Source organism: Oryctolagus cuniculus, chromosome X (assembly GCF_964237555.1).
Source record: "Oryctolagus cuniculus chromosome X, mOryCun1.1, whole genome shotgun sequence".
NCBI lineage: Eukaryota > Metazoa > Chordata > Mammalia > Lagomorpha > Leporidae > Oryctolagus > Oryctolagus cuniculus.
In genome coordinates, this window is record NC_091453.1 from 24,299,886 (window position 1) to 24,318,262 (window position 18,377).

The window sequence follows — 18,377 nt, forward strand, 5'->3', positions numbered from 1 at the left end:
AGAAAAGCAACCTCTGTCACCAGCAGGCCACAGTTTCCATGCATGTAGACTCATGGAGGCACAAAGCCCTATTTACCTGTGCACATGTTTCTCTCAGCTCCTTTCCAGTCCTATGGCCCAACATTGGCATTACAGGGAATTGTTAAGTCAACAACACAAATACCTGCACGGCACAAGGTACTCTGCTAGGCCCTGTGGGAAATACAAATAAGAGTAAGACACAGCATGACTTCTGCCTTCAAAGGCTCAGAGTCCAAGAGGAGAGCATAAATTTACACCACATGAGAGAGTGAAGAGCTGTGGGTATTCAAAGAAGGCAGAAGGCTTTCCCATGTGAAGAAGAAGGAAAGGTTTCATCAAAATGAGGTCATCACTCCACGTGGGGCCGAATTTGGACAGAGAAGTGCCTGAGGGGAAGCATTCGAGGTTCAGAAAGAAGCACCTGCCAAGAAGAAGGAAAACGTGACCCAAGTTGTATAAGGACACGTAGTCTATTTTGGTTAGATTTTAGGAAACCAGGGAAGACAAACTGGAAAATTAAGCTGGAAGCAAACTGTGTAGCCCCCTGAAATCAACTGAGAACTTTCTACTTAACTCAAGAGAGAACAAAGGGGGGCTGTTGTTCTAACTTTGCGGGCAAGGGAGTGCTGTGATTAAACAAGTACAAAATAAATATACTTAAAAGACCAGAGAAAGTAGAATGCATCAGAGTGAGAGACTCAAAGTGAGGATGTTATAGTAATTATCCAGAAGAGAAAGGCTGAGCTGCAGTTACAGGGTGAGGGCTGACCAGGTAGGAACGCAAGTGTGCCACGCAGCGCACAAGCCTGTGAAATGAGAAGTGGTGACCTTGCACAGGAAGTGTTACTAATGAAGACAATGCCAGACACAAACGTCCTGCTCTCCCCTGCATGTCTCCTTTTCTATTGCACAGTGATTTTTGTCACTCGATTACATGTTTCCAATCCAAATAGAAATTTCTAGCCTGCTTCTGGTGAGACCTTAATTGTATATCCGGAGCCAGGTGCTCAGGCCCTAATGCTTATCTCCAAACGTGGTATTCCAGAATACTTCTTTGGCTGACAAGGTCTTCTCTGGCTTTCAGCAGACCTCGCTTGGTTTCCCTAACTGGCGAAACCACTACAGCACCAGTTTTCCCCACATGTAAAAAGATTCATGAAGCTTTTCTGAGCGGCCACCACACGCATGCTCCATCTCCAGCCTTGCTGCAGAAGGAAGTGAAGAGGACCTTCAAAAATCCTCAGGTGTCAATAGGTTTCATGAGTTCTTTTAGGAACAGAATCAAAACTCCTATCGCCTTATAACCATCCAAACACAATCATAGACAAGTTCATGATGAACTTTCCATTCTCTTCATGTGGCTTTTTAGACATTACATCTTTGCTAGAGTGCAAAGAATCAATTAGAGGGCCAGAAAAGCTGCATCGAATTAGAAGATGGAAGAACTCCAGAGGCCTTCTAGGAGTGGCAAAGTGGGAATGGGATTGATTTACTCTCACGCTGACAAATTCTCTAGAAAAGCAAGATTTGCTATAAAAGACGTTTATCTGAGCTTTTATAGCAAATGGGGATGCTGATGAGGCCCCAGGTCCCCATCTCATTCTTCTAGATGTTCCAGATTCAAGGCATCTTAAAAAGAGTTATTTATTTGAAAGAGAGAGATATCTTTCAGCTGCTGATTCACTCCCCAGATGGCTGCAATGGCTGGGGCGAGGCCAGGCTGAAGGCAGGCGCTCCACCAGGTCTCCCATGTGGGTGGTAGGGATGCAAGCACTTGGGCCATCTGCTGCTGCATTCCCAGGTGCATTGCAGGAAGCTGCAGCAGAAGCGGAGTAGCTGGGATTTGAACTCACACTCCGATATGGGATGCCAGCGGCACCCACTGCAATTCAGGCTTTGTACCTTCCCTGCTCTTGCAGTTTCAAGGCCTCTTAACTTCATGATTTCCACTTGTGAAGAATGTGCTCCTGAAATGATCTTTAAAATCTGCCACCTGGCACTTAGGGTGAACCCAGCTGATGTGATTTGCCTTCACACCCATGGGCCTAGAGGCTCCCTCCACAGCCATCCAAAACCACCGGCTTGGACTGAAATCCCCGCCTCTGGACTTGACAGCCCCAGCAGGGCACGCTTCCTGAGACTCTCCATTGAGAGGTGCCAAGTGACGTTCAAAAGGAGAGCGTCTCTAACCGCTCCTATCAGCCTGAGCTCATCTGAGGTGCAAACAGAGCCAGAGGGCAGCTTGGGAATCAGTGGCGGCAAGGAGTTAGGAGAGGCAGTGGGAAGCCCGTGACTGTGTGGCTGGCTGGGCCCTGGCGGCAAGCCACACCATAGAAGAGTAGGAGCCGAGAGCCAGGACAGGGGAGAGAGGCCAGCTAGACAGCAGAAGGAGCCCCTCGCCTGAGAAAGGCTCAACTAGAAGCTGAGATCCCACCACTCGGGCGCCTCGCAGTGCGCAAAGCTGCCTCCAGCCTCTGAGCGTCTGCCCTTGCTCCCGCAAAGCGGCACCTTGTCCGCTTCCAAACTTCCTTCCCCCTCCTGGTTCACTGGAACCTGACTCCTGCTAAAGGGGGTGGCAGTAGCACACCATGGGAATGCCAGTTGCCTGGCACTGAGGATAAAGTCTCCTTTCCACTCCGTGCTGAGTCAGTTCCTACCAGACAGCTCAAAACTCACAAGAGTCAGTTCAAAACACAACTGTTCCTGTTTATTAGTTTACACATTTGCTCTATCCATTCATTCAGCTGAGGATTTCCAGCAGGCATCCCTACATCTTTTAAGCCATCTGGGAATTCCATCACCCACCTACCCACCCACACCCTCCACCCCTCCCCCATCCTCCTACCTCTGCCAAACACAGACCAGTCCTTCCTACAAGAACTCTGGTTTCTCAGACCCTCGGTTTAAACAACCTACAGTGTTGTTGAGCGCAAAGCCAAATATTCGCACGCCTTACAGTCCATGTTACCCACTTCCCCATTAGCACTGAATTATATCGCATCCACGGATTTTCTCTGCATTCCGAGGCCACGGGGGCATGGCACGTTGCCCTGCTCCCCCAAAGCTATTGCCCAACACAAGAATTGGGGGTGAAGAAGCTGGCTGGAAGTTTTAAAAGGGCATCTTCAAAGCGGATTTTGTCCACACCATGAAGGGCACCCCCCGTAAACACTAGGATCGCCTTAGGTGCCATAGCGCTTGCCTTCTGGCAATAAGTAGCTGCACAGCTCTGCTCAGCAGAGCCCTGCGCTGCACGTCTCCCGCTTGCCCTGGGGCTAACCAAGTGCATGCCACATGTCACCACTCTCAGCTGGCAACTCTCCCCCAAGAGGCTCAGACTTTCTCGGAATCCTCAGCGGGGGCGGTGTGGGGAGAGGAGGTTAGGGGATGCCGGGGAGGCCCCACCCATGCTGTCCACAAGAGTCGCTTTACCTTGGCTCGTGCCCTGCACCTCCAGGGGTGGCCTGGGACTTCAAGCGGGAGTGGGGTAAGGGCTCCTTCCAAGACAAGCTGCCAGCCCCGCGGGTCCTGGCAGTGTGAGAGGCAACAGTCCGCTTGTTAAGCAACTAACTCGTGGCCAATCTCTCTCTCCTTAGCTTCCTAGGCCAACATGGATTCGACTAGAACCCTGGAATCCTGCAGAGAGTGCTCGGGCTCCCGGCGCCACGAGGACGCCCCGCGTCTGGCCATGGGACAGTGCGCTCTCTCCTCCACGTGCCCAGACGCGAGCCCTGTTCCACGTCATTCCTTCCCTCCGGCAGCGAAAGTCGAGTTCGGCGCAAACAAAGGGCGCCCCCACACCTCCCTCGGTCCAGAGCCAGGAGTCCGAGAGGCAGCCCCACTTCGGGTTCCTACCTGGGAAGCCGCGGCTCGGCGGGACTCGCAGCAGCAGCAGCAACAGCAGCAACAGCGGCGGCGGCGGCCGCGGGAAGGGCGCGGGCCAGAGTGCGGGGCTCCCCATGGCGAGCCGGCGCTTCGCGGGGCTGCGTAGCGCAGCGCGCTTCCCGGGGGCGGGCGGCGGCCAAGGAGACCTAGGAGACCCAGGGGCTGCGCTGAGGGCTGGCGAGGGTAGGGCGGAAAAACTCCTCCTCTCGCCTTCTCTCTCGTCTCCCTCCCTCCCTCCCTCCCTCCAGCCTGGGGCCTGCCCTCCTCTCTCCGCCTCCCGCGGAACAGGGAGCCTTTCGAAGCTCCCACCCACCAGTCTCTCCTTTTGAGCCGGTGTGTGTTCTTTGTTAGGGACGTACCCTAGCAAACCGAAAGATACCCTGGAGTATCTTGCTCTGCAACATTTGCGTACCCTCCCACACCCTAAATACAGACACGGGTGCCTCCACTGGCTCACAGATGCAGGCCCCCAGCACGATGCTGGCGAGTCTCACAGAAAGATGAGGGGCAACCGAAGGGGTCCAGAGGTGCCCGTTGCTGCTGCATTACTGTGGCCAGTTCGCTGGTTTCAGCCTCACTCTCATGCCCTAAGTTCACGAGCACCATGCCCACTCCACCAAGAAGAAACCGACACTTAGAAACTTGCCCCGGGTTCCGCTCTGTGTAGGACGCAACGGGGCTTAGGATTTAGTAGTGTGGTACTGCCGGCGCCAAAATCCACAGGACAGGGCTTTAGCCCCAGGCTTGAACTGCCCTCTTAACCTCTCCAGCGCTTTGGGGGACTCCTGTCCATCGCCTGTGACTTTCACCATTGCTGCTACCGCTTCAGGGCGAAAACAATGGTCATCCAAATGAAAATAGAGTTAGGCTCTTCTGTGGCTGCCATTGGACCAGACTCTCCCGAAAACAATTCTGTATCCTGTCCTCACACAGTTCACCAGGAGAGCTTTTTGCAAATGCCGCGCCCAGCCTCTACCCCAGACCAGTGAAATCAGAATCTTTAGGGACGTGACTTGGGGTCTGACCAGATACATATCTTTGTTCCTCCTTGTTCAGCGGTACAAGTTTTAAAGTGGAGTAATTCCACATGAGAGCTGGACAACTATTGGGGCTGGCTGTTGGGGGAGGGGGCTGCTCTAAGTATTGAAGGGTTTTTAGCAGCATCATTGGCCTGCTTGCACCAGATACCAGAAGCAATTCCTCACTCCCCAGTTGAGACCACCAAAAAAAGTCTCTAGATATTGCCAGATGTCCCCCGGGGTCAGGAATCCTCCCCCTGCCCCAGTTAAAACCACTGCTCTAGGACCATGAACGAAGGTTAATAAAGACCTCACATTCCAGGTCCAAGTTAGCCTGTGCAGCTGCCTTCGTTTCCTCCCAAACACCAACACACAGGCTATTGCTGGGCTGAGAAGGAACATCTGGTCGCTCACATCGCCTGATTCTGGCTCCATCACAAGAAACACCATGTCAGCTATTAGAGTTGCTCTCTTGGCTACCATAGAGAAAATTTAAACTGGACTTTTATTATGATCATTCCAAGCCTCTCTCTCATAGAAAGGATGGAGGCAGAGGAAAGGTGGATGGAAGAGGCTATCAGCTCATCTCACAACGTCTAGGTGCACAATAAGGTAGTTAAGTCACTCTGCAAACTGTCAAACCAGCTTTGATCTCATTCCTTTCCTGCCTGATGTTATTGTTAATGAACTAGAAAAAGACATTTCTGGTGTGAGACATGACAAGAGGGCAAGAGAAAGGTTCCAGACATATCTGTAGTCAAGAACTGTGAATTGACAAGAAACCTTCAAAGATAACCCATCAACTGCAAGAGAGGGATTTAAAAAAAAATCCCCTCCGTGTCCCTCCCATCTTCCCTTATCTTATTAATCTACCCTCTCAAATCAGTTCTCTTTCCATGTTCTTTCACAATAAAGGGATGGAAGTTTCAGGGGACAGTTAGTGGCTCACCGTTCCTTGAGAAAGTGAATGCTAGTAAAGTAAAAGTCAAGGGGACACGGAGGAGAGATGTACTCTAGGGCAGTGCATCTCAAACTATGTGTGGCAAGGGACTATTTTTTAAATTTCCAATCCATCATGGATCCTCACTTTTGTAAAGTCAAGACATACAAAATGAAGGCCCAGGTTTTTATTCTTAGATTGCACAGATATCAGGTTATCCTATGCAATTTCTGGACCAGTTTCTCATATCTTATGCTCCATGTCTGTACTGAGCTCACTGCACACCAGTACCAAGCAGTTCAGTGAGCAGCATCAGTCTAGGGACCACACTTTGAGTAGCCTAGTTACAGTGGATTTAGTCTTTCTCATACTGCACCTGTATAAATTACGTACTGCATCAGACTTTGCGAGAATGCAAGAATGGAAGCATAAGGTGATTTTGGCCCAAGTCTAACAGACTCATGCTCAATGAATGCCAGATGAGTGGTATAAGTTGGGGTGGTAATTTTTCCTCATAACTGTCTATTAAAAATCAAGCTCTGAGAGGGTTAAAGTGAGAATGCTCAAGTTCAAGATCAAAGAAGCAAAGAACTATCCAAAAATAGTATCTGATTATAATCCCTTGGTTTAAAGACTTTTTTGTCTCTTTCTAAGATAAATACTCAGAGTGAAACAACACAAGCTCTAGCAGTTGAAAAAATCTGCAGCACAAGGAAAAGGGAACATTTTTACTCTAAATATTCATAGGAAAACAAGCCTCTGTTATAAAAAATAAACTATTCAAATAAGAAATCTTTTTTAAGAATTTTTTCAGCAAAAGATAGAAGGAAAATACTTTTATAAAATAGGAATAGGGAGTCATATGAAGAATCAAAAAATATAAGAAAGCCCACCAAAGATTAGGGATGGGACTGAGCGTCCTCTTGGCCAACATGAAAGGCTGCCTCCGTGGTCTACTTTCTCAGAAAGCAGTAGGAAAAGGAGCAAGCTAGACAGCGGGAGCAATGTAAGGCTTTACAGAGCAGTCTGCCATCAAGGAGCCCCAACAGGCCAGGACACCCCAAATGGCATTGGTTGTCTTTTTTTTAATGCTCACTTTTTTAAAGAAAGTTTTTATTTAATAAATATAAATTTCATAGGTACCGCCTTAGGGATATAGTGGTTCTTTCCCCCATACCTGCTCTCCCACCCCCACTCCCATCCCACCTCCTACTCCCTCTCCCATTCCATTCTTCATTAAGATTCATTTTTAATTATCTTTTTTTTTTTTTTTTTTTTTTTTTTTTTTTTGACAGGCAGAGTGGACAGAGAGAGAGACAGAAAGGTCTTCCTTTGCCGTTGGTTCACCCTCCAATGGCCGCCGCGGCCAGCGCGCTGCGGCCGGCCCACCGCGCTGATCCGAAGGCGGGAGCCAGGTGCTTCTCCTGGTCTCCCATGGGGTGCAGGGCCCAAGGACTTGGGCCATCCTCCACTGCACTCCCTGGCCACAGCAGAGAGCTGGCCTGGAAGAGGGGCAACCGGGACAGAATCCGGCGCCCTGACCGGGACTAGAACCCGGTGTGCCAGCGCCGCAAGGTGGAGGATTAGCCTAGTGAGCCGCGGCGCCGGCCTTAATTATCTTTATATACAGAAGACCAGCTCTATACTAAGACTTCTACAATTTGCACCCACACAGACACACAAAGTATACAGTACTGTTTGAAGACAAGTTTTACCGTTAATTCTCATAGTACAACACATTAAGGACATGTGGAAAGCCAGGGCTTCAGATTGAACACAGAGGTCAGTTTATGAAGAGCCCTGGCAGCTCTGCCAGCCAAGAGCTGGGTCAATGGAAATGGACCTGCGCTGGAGTCAAAGGACTCCCTGGTCAGAACCAGAGACCCTATTGGCTCTGAGCTGAAAAAGCCCTTCACTCAACCCAGCTTCCAAAGTAACCGCCACTGTTGAGGGGATGGCCAAATGGGGTCAGTACGGCGAAACTGTAAATTTCCTTGTAGAGATGCCACCCACCTTCTATTCAGGACAGCTCTCCTCCCAGGCCACCTAGGAAACGGAAGTCAGCAGGGTGCCTTCCCTAAGGAGGTTCACACCTCCCTTATGATGTCTCTTCCAGCACCCCATGTGAAGCGATAGATAGATCTGGATCTCATACCTGGCCAGGCCTTAACACCCATCTGATTGTTATCAGGCCCCTCCCGTCAGTTTCTATTTTCCTCTCAATGGGAAAACTTCCTCATGGCTTGGACTACACCTTTCTTAGGTCCTCTAATAATGACTGTCCTTCGTTTTAGACCCTATGTATTTGATCTGCTTGTTCGATTCATTTTCTCCAGATTTGAAACAGTGAAATTCTAGATGGCCGTACGTGAAACCTTGTATGGAAGCGGTTTCTGCAAACTGGCACTGCATCCCCCTTGAGAGGCCACCTCCTGCTGGAACCCTGTCGTGACTACTGCTCCTTATTCCGCCCCTACTCAGCTTGAAGAAGCCAAAGCAATCATTGTCCCATTGTCCCATGTTTCTGGTTGGAGGTCTCTGACTTAAATAAACCTTGCTTTTAAATACAAAAAAGAAATATAAGAATGCAGAGATAAAAAAAAGAAATGAATGTGATTCAGTTTCAGGTACCACATGCTTGGAAGCCATCATTCTTATCTTTACAACAATAAAACGCTGGGCAGAGTGAACACCCCATGACTTGTCATGAGCTCAACAGAGAACCGAGTTGCAGGGTAAATTGCAACTGGAAATACAGTTGTTTCCATCTGGAAATACAGGCAAGTTCAGATAGTCACAGCAGAGATTTGCTCACCTGGGACAGAGGACATGCTAGAACCATGAACTTAAATGGTAATTTAGAAAAATTGCTATGAGCTGAGTATGATCTACTAGAAGAGTCAGAGACTTGTGGGCGCTGAAGTCATAATGAGGACCCCCCACGCTGTTGTGGCCTCTACCTCCACGTTCTCTACCAGGCTTCTTTCATGATGAAGATCTAAGAAAGGGCCTTCCTACTCTGGTGGCACGAGGGGAAGATTAATCATTTGAAATATGCTCAGAGACTGCTCCATCTGAAAGGAGTATTCTTCAAGGGGAAATACTTCACCAGAACCGTATTCCACATTGAGGAAGCCTTCTCTCTCACTGAAGAAAGGAAAAATAGAGCCAGGAAGCACCTGTGAAAGTCATAGCCCAAAGATGCAGACCCATTAAAAGAGTAGGATTTCATCATAAGTTTGTAGCCTGCTTTTCCTCCCTGACATCTTCTGATGGCACCAACCGGACCCTCATACAATGCTGGTGGATTTCAGCCAAGGGAGCAGCAAAATGCAGACTCCCTCTGAGGAGGAGTATTAGGGAAGCCCAAAGTCAACATGGAAGGCCAAAACAAAGACACTAGAGGTATGTGAAGCCTCTGGCACCAACAGCTACAGCAAACATTAAACAGAGCCTCCCACTTTTATTGGATGTTTTCATCACCAAGGTCAGAGGCAACAAGAACGTGGATTTCAATTCTTCTTCATGGAGTTGTAGCTTTTGCTTGTTGGTTTCAGCCTGTTTTTGATCTCCCTCACTTTAAACATCTCACCCCTCCTCTGCCCCATGAGCATCAAGCTCTAGCAAAAGACAGAGACAACAGCCATACACAGACTGCTACACCAGCTCCACAGTTGCATAAAGGCAATTCCCTGTAACAAACCCAGGTTGGCCTTGTGCAACGTACTCATGTATTCTCTGCTTCTGCTTCTCCAGGTGATCTTGGACTCAAACAGGTGAGGAGCCAGGGTGGGAAGAAATTGAGTTTGGTTGTGAACATGTGAAGATAGCATCGCAAGTGGAACAACAATGTTGTTAAAAGTAAGACCATTTGCAATTCAGTAGGAGAGATGAATGAGGAGGCGGTGTGTGTTTGAAATGCTTGCATGGAGGTAAAAGCTGAAGTAACTGCAATAGATGAGATCCTTGAGGACACTGGAGGAAAAGGAAGTAATGAGGAAAGAAGACAGGCAACTTGAAGACCAGAGAGTGAAGGAAGCCATAGAAAGCAGCAGTGTCTGGATCTTGATTGGAGATACCTGAGTGCTAAGGGGGAAGGACTTTTTCCGCCCCAAACAGGACCTAAGGGCATATAAACAAGGGACCATTACCCAGGACTAGAGGTGGAAAGAAAATGGGACAGAGTGAGGAAACATAGTTATTTTGGGGGGCTAAGTCCTTTTCCTATGAGGATGATCCCCACAAATGCAAAGCCCTTCGCTTAGGTTGCAATGTGCGTTGTGGCATTACTTTCACTGCCTAGTAGTGGAGCAGAGAAGCAGGAAGCTTCTGAGGCAGGAGTACTGCAATGTGGTAATGAGGAAGCAATTCGTTCCACCAGGCTATATGTTTTAAAACAGTGCAACTGGTGTGGACAGAACTCTTTTGCATAAATAGTATACATTATCTATACATCTCCATCCAACAATTATGATATTGATTTCTGAAAAAGACCCAGTCCAAGGCCCACTCAGGGTCTGCTCCGGGTCCTGCTGAGGATGTCCTGACCCTTTCACACAATTTTTATTTCCAACAAGACTCCTGTGCTGCCAACTTTGAGGATGGTCTTACTCCACCCTCCCCACTGCCTCCAAGTGTGTACCCAGAATAGCCTGCCTCTCCTTTGAGGCAGTGCCCATGCCCTTTCTCCTCCTGCTTCTAAAGACCTCTCATGGGTGCTGAGAGTTGCTGGATCATTGTGAGGTCCTCAGGAGGCCAGCGCACATCCAGAGAACGGTCTCTCCCCTCTCCCTTCTCACCCCATGCCGAGTCTGTGATACTTTGGCACATCCTAGAGCATCGGTCTTTCAGAATGCTGATTCATCCAGAAACCGTTGGCTCGAGGTAACAGCTTTGTCACATGTTACAAGTCAAAGAAGGATGTGTTGGACGAGAGGGAAAACTTTTCATTTACTTTCTTGTAATCAACCAATGGTCAGCATCACTGCCAGCACTTAGACTGGAAAATTAGTCCGGGAGGTTAGAGAATGGCTTCCAGCTCCAAGAACAGCTAAAGTGCATCTCTTGTTTTACCCCACCCTCCTCACTGCCTCCAAGTGTGTACTCAGTATAGCCTGCCTCTCCTTTGAGGCAGTACCCATGCCCTTTCTCCTCCTTTTTCTAAAGATCTCTCTTGGATGCTGAGAGTTTCTGGATCATTGTGAGGTCCTCCGGGAGGCCAGAGCACATGCAGAAATCCTGATGTTTGGCCAGAGCTCTGAGAGCTGGAGCCAAGTACAAAACACAAGCCAAGTTTAGTAACAATGAGTTAATAGTCTTTCCTGGGTTGCATCATCCTGTTAGTGATAACTAATCAAATGTTTCATTTAGTCAAGTCCTGTTGAACGTTTTGTTCCTAATGCTTTCCAAGGATTAATATTTCTCTGACCCTACTAAACAGCCAAAGAAAAGTTGATGCGTGGAAAAGTTACAAGATTTGCATAAAGACCCATAAGAGCTGAACACACCCCAGCTGAATAAAGATTCTGACCTACCGGCTTTAGGATTCTTGAAGCTTTCGCCTACTGCTCTGCTCTCCTTTTCTCTTCGGCTTCTTGAGGCTTTTTTTTTTTTTTTTTTTTTGGACAGGCAGAGTGGATAGTGAGAGAGAGAGAGACAGAGAGAAAGGTCCTCCTTTTGCTGTTGGTTCACCCTCCAATGGCCGCCACGGCTGGCGCGCTGCGGCCGGCGCACAGCGCTGATCTGATGGCAGGAGCCAGGTACTTATCCTGGTCTCCCATGCGGTGCAGGGCCCAAGTACTTGGGCCATCCTCCACTGCACTCCCTGGCCACAGCAGAGAGCTGGCCTGGAAGAGGGGCAACGGGGACAGAATCCGGCGCCCCGACCGGGACTAGAACCCGGTGTGCCGGCGCCACTAGGTGGAGGATTAGCCTAGTGAGCTGCGGTGCCGGCCCTTGAGGCTTTTCTCTATCTCCCTCTCCCTCTCCCTCTTTCTCCTTTTTTCTGGTGAAGAGGGTCCAAGTTCTACTCATCTAGAAACATGTAGGAGATAGAACATCCCCCATGTGCCTGGTGCTTCCTTCTCTGAAGAGGAGAACACAGCGATTTTGGCTCTTGAGTGTATGATCTACATGTGAAACTGAACCTTTAGTACATTTTAATTCTCAAATGACTGTTATTCCATAGTAGTCATATTATATAGCTTCCCCACAACTCTCTCTTTCTCTTTCGAAAATAAGCAGTCTAAACTCTGCTTCCATCACTCCACTGCAAAAGTGTCTTCCCACCTTGTTGCTCTGAAATAATTCTTGCTGTCATGATCTGCATGTTCTTGGCACCAATAGACATGTTTTAGTACTCATCTGTATACACCTCCCAGAAGCATTCAACACTAATAACCACTTCTCATTTCTAGTAACACTAAACACTTTTAACTTCCAGGGCTCCATATCATCCTACCTCCAACATTTCTGGATGCTTCTTAGTCTTTTTGGCAGCCTATCAGTCTCTAGGCAACCATCAAGAATTGGATCCACAAGAATTTCTATAATCTCTCCTTTGGTGATGTCATCCACACTTATGGCTTTAATTACCAGCTAAACACTGAGAACTCATAGATCTGTAGCTTCAGGCTCTGCTCCGTGTTCCTGATCTTATTATATGAGAGGGCTTAAAAAAGTGCATGGAAATTTTGGGTTATCTTTTTATTTCTTTTTTTTTTCCAAGAATATTCTGAAACTCCTTTTGTGTGTGTGTGTGTGTGATGCATACACATACATATATCTTATTTTGATAGTTCAAATGCATCTCCAACTCCACACATATAGAACAAATTCCAGGACCTCTTCTCTGCAAACCAAGTTGTTCCTCTGTGTCTCCATGGCTGACCCCACTATTCATCCATATCTCCTTTCTTGCCCACACCCCATCCCACTCAACCCATTCCTAAGTCCTGTTGATTTTCCGCCCCCCCCCTTTTTTTTTTTGACAGGCAGAGTAGACAGTGAGAGAGAGAGAGACAGAGAGAAAGGTCTTCCTTTGCCATTGGTTCACCCTCCAATGGCCGCCGCGGCCGGTGCACCGCGCTGATCCGATGGCAGGAGCCAGGTGCTTCTCCTGGTCTCCCATGGGGTGCAGGGCCCAAGCACCTGGGCCACCCTCCACTGCACTCCCTGGCCACAGCAGAGAGCTGGCCTGGAAGAGGGGCAACCGGGACAGAATCCGGCGCCCCGACCGGGACTAGAACCCGGTGTGCCGGTGCCGCAAGGCGGAGGATTAGCCTAGTGAGCCACGGCGCCGGCCGATTTTCCGCCTTCTGATACTTCAACCCAGCCTCGTCTCCCCAACTTCACTACAACCCACTTAGTGCTATATCCCATCACTTTTCAAGTGCCACTCCTGTCTCTCCTACGATCTCAGTATAATTTCCACTTGCTGCAGTCAGAGAAAACCATCACCAGTTTAAAACCCTTTGATAAGTTACTGGTATTTGTCAATTAAAAAATAAGACTCTGTCCTGTTAGATTTGGACCCTGTCTATCTATTGAGCCTCGACTCTCACCACCCTTCCCCTCACTCTTTGTACTGCAGTCACACTGACCTTCTTTCAGTATCTGCTCTGTCCCTTTCCTTGTCTGAGTCGTTGCACATACTCCTCTGCCTGCTTGCTTTTGCTACTCCTCAGTCTAGGTAACATCTCCTGATTTTCAGATCTTACCTTAAATGACACTTCCTTAGGAAAGCTTTTCTTGACTCCCTAGCAGACAAGGTTGTCCGTCTTATGTGTCACGTATTCTGCAAGATGGCTGTAACAATAGCTCCTAAACCTTTTACTTCTCTTACAGTGTCACACCGCTACTCCTTCTGTCGAGGGGGTTCTTTGTTCCATCCCCTTGAATCAAGATGGTTCTGTGAACTATGTCAGAAAGGCTAGGGTTCAAAAGGTGATGCTGCTTTCGCCTGGTCTTTTTTTTTTTTTTTTTTTTTTTTTTTTTTTTTTTTTTTAGCTCCTCTGGGAAGCCAGCAGCCATGCTGTGAGGAGGCTGCACGGAGGAGTTACTGAGATCCCAGTTGGCACTTAGAATCAGCTGCCAGACATGGCAGCGAGGAAGCCTTCAAGACTGTAATAACCTCAGTCACTGTCAGACTACAGCTGCAGCCCGTCACAGCTCAGTCTCTCGCGGGCGGCAGGGCGTGGGTGGCGCGCACGGTTCTGAACCAGGTGGTGCTGCCAGGAGAGGAGCTGCTGCTGCCGGAACAGGAGGACGCAGAAGGCACTGGCAGTGCCGGGGAGCGACCGGTAGGCCTGAATGCTGGAGTGAGCTCGCTCCTCCGCGTGGTGTGCGGCCCGGGCTTGCTGCCGCTCTGGGGACCGCCTGATTGGCCACCAAGTGCGGCCGCCTCGGCCACAGGAGGCCAGCAGCGGCCGTGGCGGTGGTGTTGACTGGCTGGACTCGCAGCAGAAGCAGTACGTTCCAGTGAAAGGAGACCATGTGATTGGCATAGTGACAGCTAAATCTGGAGATATAGTCAAAGTTGATGCTGGAAGGAGTGAGCCAGCTTGTCTTTCTTGGCATGTGAACGTGCAAGTAAAAGAAACCGACCTAAGGTACAGGTTGGCGACCTCATCTAAATCCAGTTTGTGGATGCTTACAAAGACATGAAACCAGAGATGGTCTGCATTGACAGCTGTGGATGAGCCAATGAGATGAGTGTGATTGGACAAGATGGGCTGCTTTATAAAGTGACTTTGAGTTGAATTAGAAAGCTGTTAGCTCTGGCTGGTACCGTGGCTCACTTGGCTAATCCTCCGCCTGCGGCGCCAGCACCCCAGAGTTCTAGTCCCAGTTGGGGCTCTGGGTACTGGTCCCGGTTGCTCCTCTTCCAGTCCAGCTCTCTGCTGTGGCCCGGGAGGGCAGTGGAGGATGGCCCAGGCGCTTGGGTCCCTGCACCGGCATGGGAGACCAGGAGGAAGCATCTGGCTCCTGGCTTCGCCGTAGTGGCCATTAGGGGAGTGAACCAACGGAAGGAAGACCTTTCTCTCTGTCTCTCTCTCTCATTGTCTATAACTCTACCTGTCAAATAAAAAAGAAAGAAAGAAAGAAAGAAAGAAAGAAAGAAAGAAAGAAAGAAAGAAAGAAAGAAAGCTGTTAGCTCCAGATTGTGAGATCATACAGGAAATGGGAAAACTCTATCCCCTGGAGATATTTGGAATGAATGGAAGAATATGGGTTAAGGCAAAGACCATGCAGCAGATGTTAATTTTAGCAAACATTTTAGAAGCTTGTGAACATATAACAACAAGTATTAGCCAGATTTGCAGAAAGTTGATGTATGTGGACTTTCTTAATGAGTCAGCTGAGCCAAGAGACTGTGGGTTTACTGGAAACTTTTCTCAGGTAAACCTCTCCCTATCAAATCTTCAGGAGATGTAAATGTACATTGTCTAATTATTAGTTCTAAATATTTTTGTAAGAAACTTACTGGTTTTTACTCATGCTATGTGGGTGTGAAAATAACTATAAAATTGTAACTTTTTTGTTCTGTAAATAAAGTTTACTAAAAAGTAAAAAAAAAAAAAAACTACAGCTGCATGAGACCTTGAGCAAGAACTGCTTAGCTGAGCCAAGTTAACCCAATAAATGATAAATGATAGTTCTTTTAAGCCAATAAATTTTGCGATGATTATTTTTACAGCAATATAGAACTGAAACATGTGCTTCATAGCATGGCAAGTATCCATTTGTACAAATTGAACTCATCATAGTATTTGTCTATTTGTGTAAAGCATTTGAATAATATGTGAATTCCTGGATAGATTACATAATTTATTTGATACAGTGTCTTATTTGCTCATTATTGTATTTATAGCACTAACAAAGAGCACATTATAAGTACTCAAAAACATTTTTAGTAATTAATCAGTCAAGGGACTAGCATTGTAGGGCAGCGGGTTAAGCCACTGCCTGCAATGCCGGCATCACATATGAATGTCAGTTCAAGTCCCAGCTGCTCTACTACTGCTCCAGATCCCTGCTAATGTGCCTGGGAAAGCAGTGAAAGATGACCTCAGTGCTTGGGGTCCCTGCCACCTGCGTGGGAGACCTAGAATGCAGTTCCAGGCTCCTAGCTTTGGCCTGGCCCAACCGCAGCTGTTGTGGCCATTTGGGGAGTGAACCAGTAGAGAGAAGATCTCTCTCTCCCTCTCTCTCATCTTTATCACTCTGCCTTTCAAATGAAATAAGCAAATCTTTAAAAAAATTAATAAATGAATGAATTCCTAGTGTTTTGGAACAAGTTTTTAAAACTTTCCTACATGAAGTATTGAATAAACACTTCAATATATCTAACGATATATCTAATTGTGGAACTATTTAATGCATGTTTGAGATGACATGTCTCACTAAAAAATTATTGACTCAAAGCATAGTGAATGATGATTTAACATTTATTTTCCAAATATTTGTAGACCATGAGCAAAGACACTTTTTTATTTTTGACAGGCAGAGTTAAATAGTGACAGAGAGAGACAGAGAGAAAGGTCTTCCTTCCATTGGTTCACCCCCTAAATGGCTGCTACGGCCGGCGCGCTGCACCAATCTGAAGCCAGGAGCCAGGTGCTTCCTCCAGGTCTCCCACAGGGGTACAGGAGCCCAAGGACTTGGGCAGTCTTCCACTGCTTTCCTAGGCCATAGCAGAGAGCTGGATTGGAAGTGGAGCAGCCGGGACTTGAACCAGAACCCATATGGCGTCCCAGCACTGCAGGCGGCAGCTTCACCTGCTATGTCCCAGTGCTGGCCCCTTCTGTGTCTTTTTGGATATCAACGTGATGTGTAGTCACATCCAGGAATGACTTGATGATCAAAATGCGCTTAGGTACACATATAGAAATAACTACATTTGACCTCTTAGCTAGCAGTTTAGAAGGTTTGTGTTACTGCTGAGAACCTGATGGGTGACACAATTTGTGGTAAGGTCAATGAGAAGTGGGCTGGAGTGGTCAGGAAAGCCATTATGGAGGGGGTGAACCTTAAAGCAGATTTTAAAGAATGGAGGCACAGGGAGTAACATGACCAGAAGCAGGAAAGTAGATGTGTGTAAGGGAAATAAGATAGAACAGAAGAGTCATGTGGGGAACAGTGGGAGAAGCAGCTGCATAGGGAAACCAGAGCTGTGTTACCTGGGTCTGTGAGGAGCAGGCTAAAGTCCACTTAACCCTAGAGCCTACAGATAAGTGATTCACACTGAGAATGCAGTATGTCATCCTGGGGTTGTCAAAAACACATGGTTTTGGATAGCCTGATTTCCCTATCCTGCCTGGGTGCCCTTCTCCTCCTTACGTGCATCTGTTGTTTTCTGGGTGGGTTGGAGAAAGAAAAAAGTAAAACAAAAAGATATAAATGATCCATAATCTGATATATGGGCATCCACTGAGGGTATTTTTTTAAGCATAAAATTGGCATGCACAGACCTTGTTTGCTCTAAGCTGAAAAGCCCTTTGCTCGCCCCAGCTTCCAAAGTAACCACTGCTGTCGAGGGGATGGCCAAGTAGGGTCAACAACATTACAGGCAGAACTGTGTATTAACTAATAAATGTTTTCCTTTTAGAAATGCCACCTACCCACTGTGGCGTAGTGGATAGAGCTGCTGCCTGCAGTGCCAGCATCCCATATGGGCGCCGGTTCGAACCCCGGCTGCTCCACTTCCAATCCACCTCTCTGCTATGGCCTGGCAAAGCAGTGGAGGATGGCCCAGGTCCTTGGGCCCCTGCACCCATGTGGGAAACCTGGAAGAAGCTCCTGGCTCCTGGCTTCGGATCAGCACAGCTCCAGCTGTTGCAGCCATCTGGGGAGTGAACCAGCAGATGGAAGACTTCTCTCTGCCTCTCTTTCTCTCTCTCTTGTAACTCTGACTTTCAAACAAATAAATAAATTTTTGGAAAAATAAAAAAGAAATGCCACCTACCTTCTCTCCAAGCCAGCTTTCCTCCAGGCCAGCTAGGTAATACAAGTCAACAGGGTACCTCCCTTATGATGTACACATGTAAAGAAATTTAGATAGGTCTGAGTCTCATAACTGACAAGGCCTTAAACCCACCTAATTATTTTCAAGCCCTTTCTGTCAGTTTGTATTTGCCTCTCAATGAAAAAGCTTGTTCATGGTTTAGACACTTTTTTTAGGACCTCTAATAATGACTCTGTCTTCTGTTTTAGATCTTGTGATTTTAGATCCTGTGAGTGTAAACTGCTTGTTAGATTCGTTTTCTCTGGACTTAAAAACTTAAAATTCTAGGTGGCCATGCACATGAAACCTCTGATGGAAGCAGTTTCTGCATCCCCTCTGATGGAAGCACTGCATCCCCCTGGAGAAGCCACCTCTTGCTGCAACCCTGTCTTGACTCCCTTTCCCAAAGATGCCCCTTTTCAGCATGAAGCAGCCCAGTTCCCACTAACAGATGTTAGGGCTTCCATCTCCGGGAGGAGGGAATGGGAGGACTCAGATGTGTTAATAG

General features: G+C 47.8%; 1 protein-coding gene and 1 pseudogene across 2 annotated transcripts in view; one reads left to right on the forward strand and one right to left on the reverse strand.

Annotated features, from left to right (window-relative positions):
• Positions 1-4,135, reverse strand: part of SRPX (sushi repeat containing protein X-linked) — an 88,995-nt gene extending 84,860 nt beyond the window's left edge. The window contains exon 1 of one of the 2 annotated variants that reach the window (XM_070066532.1): positions 3,877-4,135. In XM_070066532.1, the coding sequence (XP_069922633.1) occupies positions 3,877-3,982 (106 nt within the window). In that variant the 5' untranslated portion in view covers positions 3,983-4,135. The remainder of the gene's footprint in view (positions 1-3,876) is intronic. The other variant, XM_070066533.1, reaches the window with a different exon arrangement.
• On the forward strand, positions 3,981-18,087 carry LOC100339095 (exosome complex component RRP40-like; annotated as a pseudogene).
• Positions 18,088-18,377: the final 290 nt, after the last annotated feature.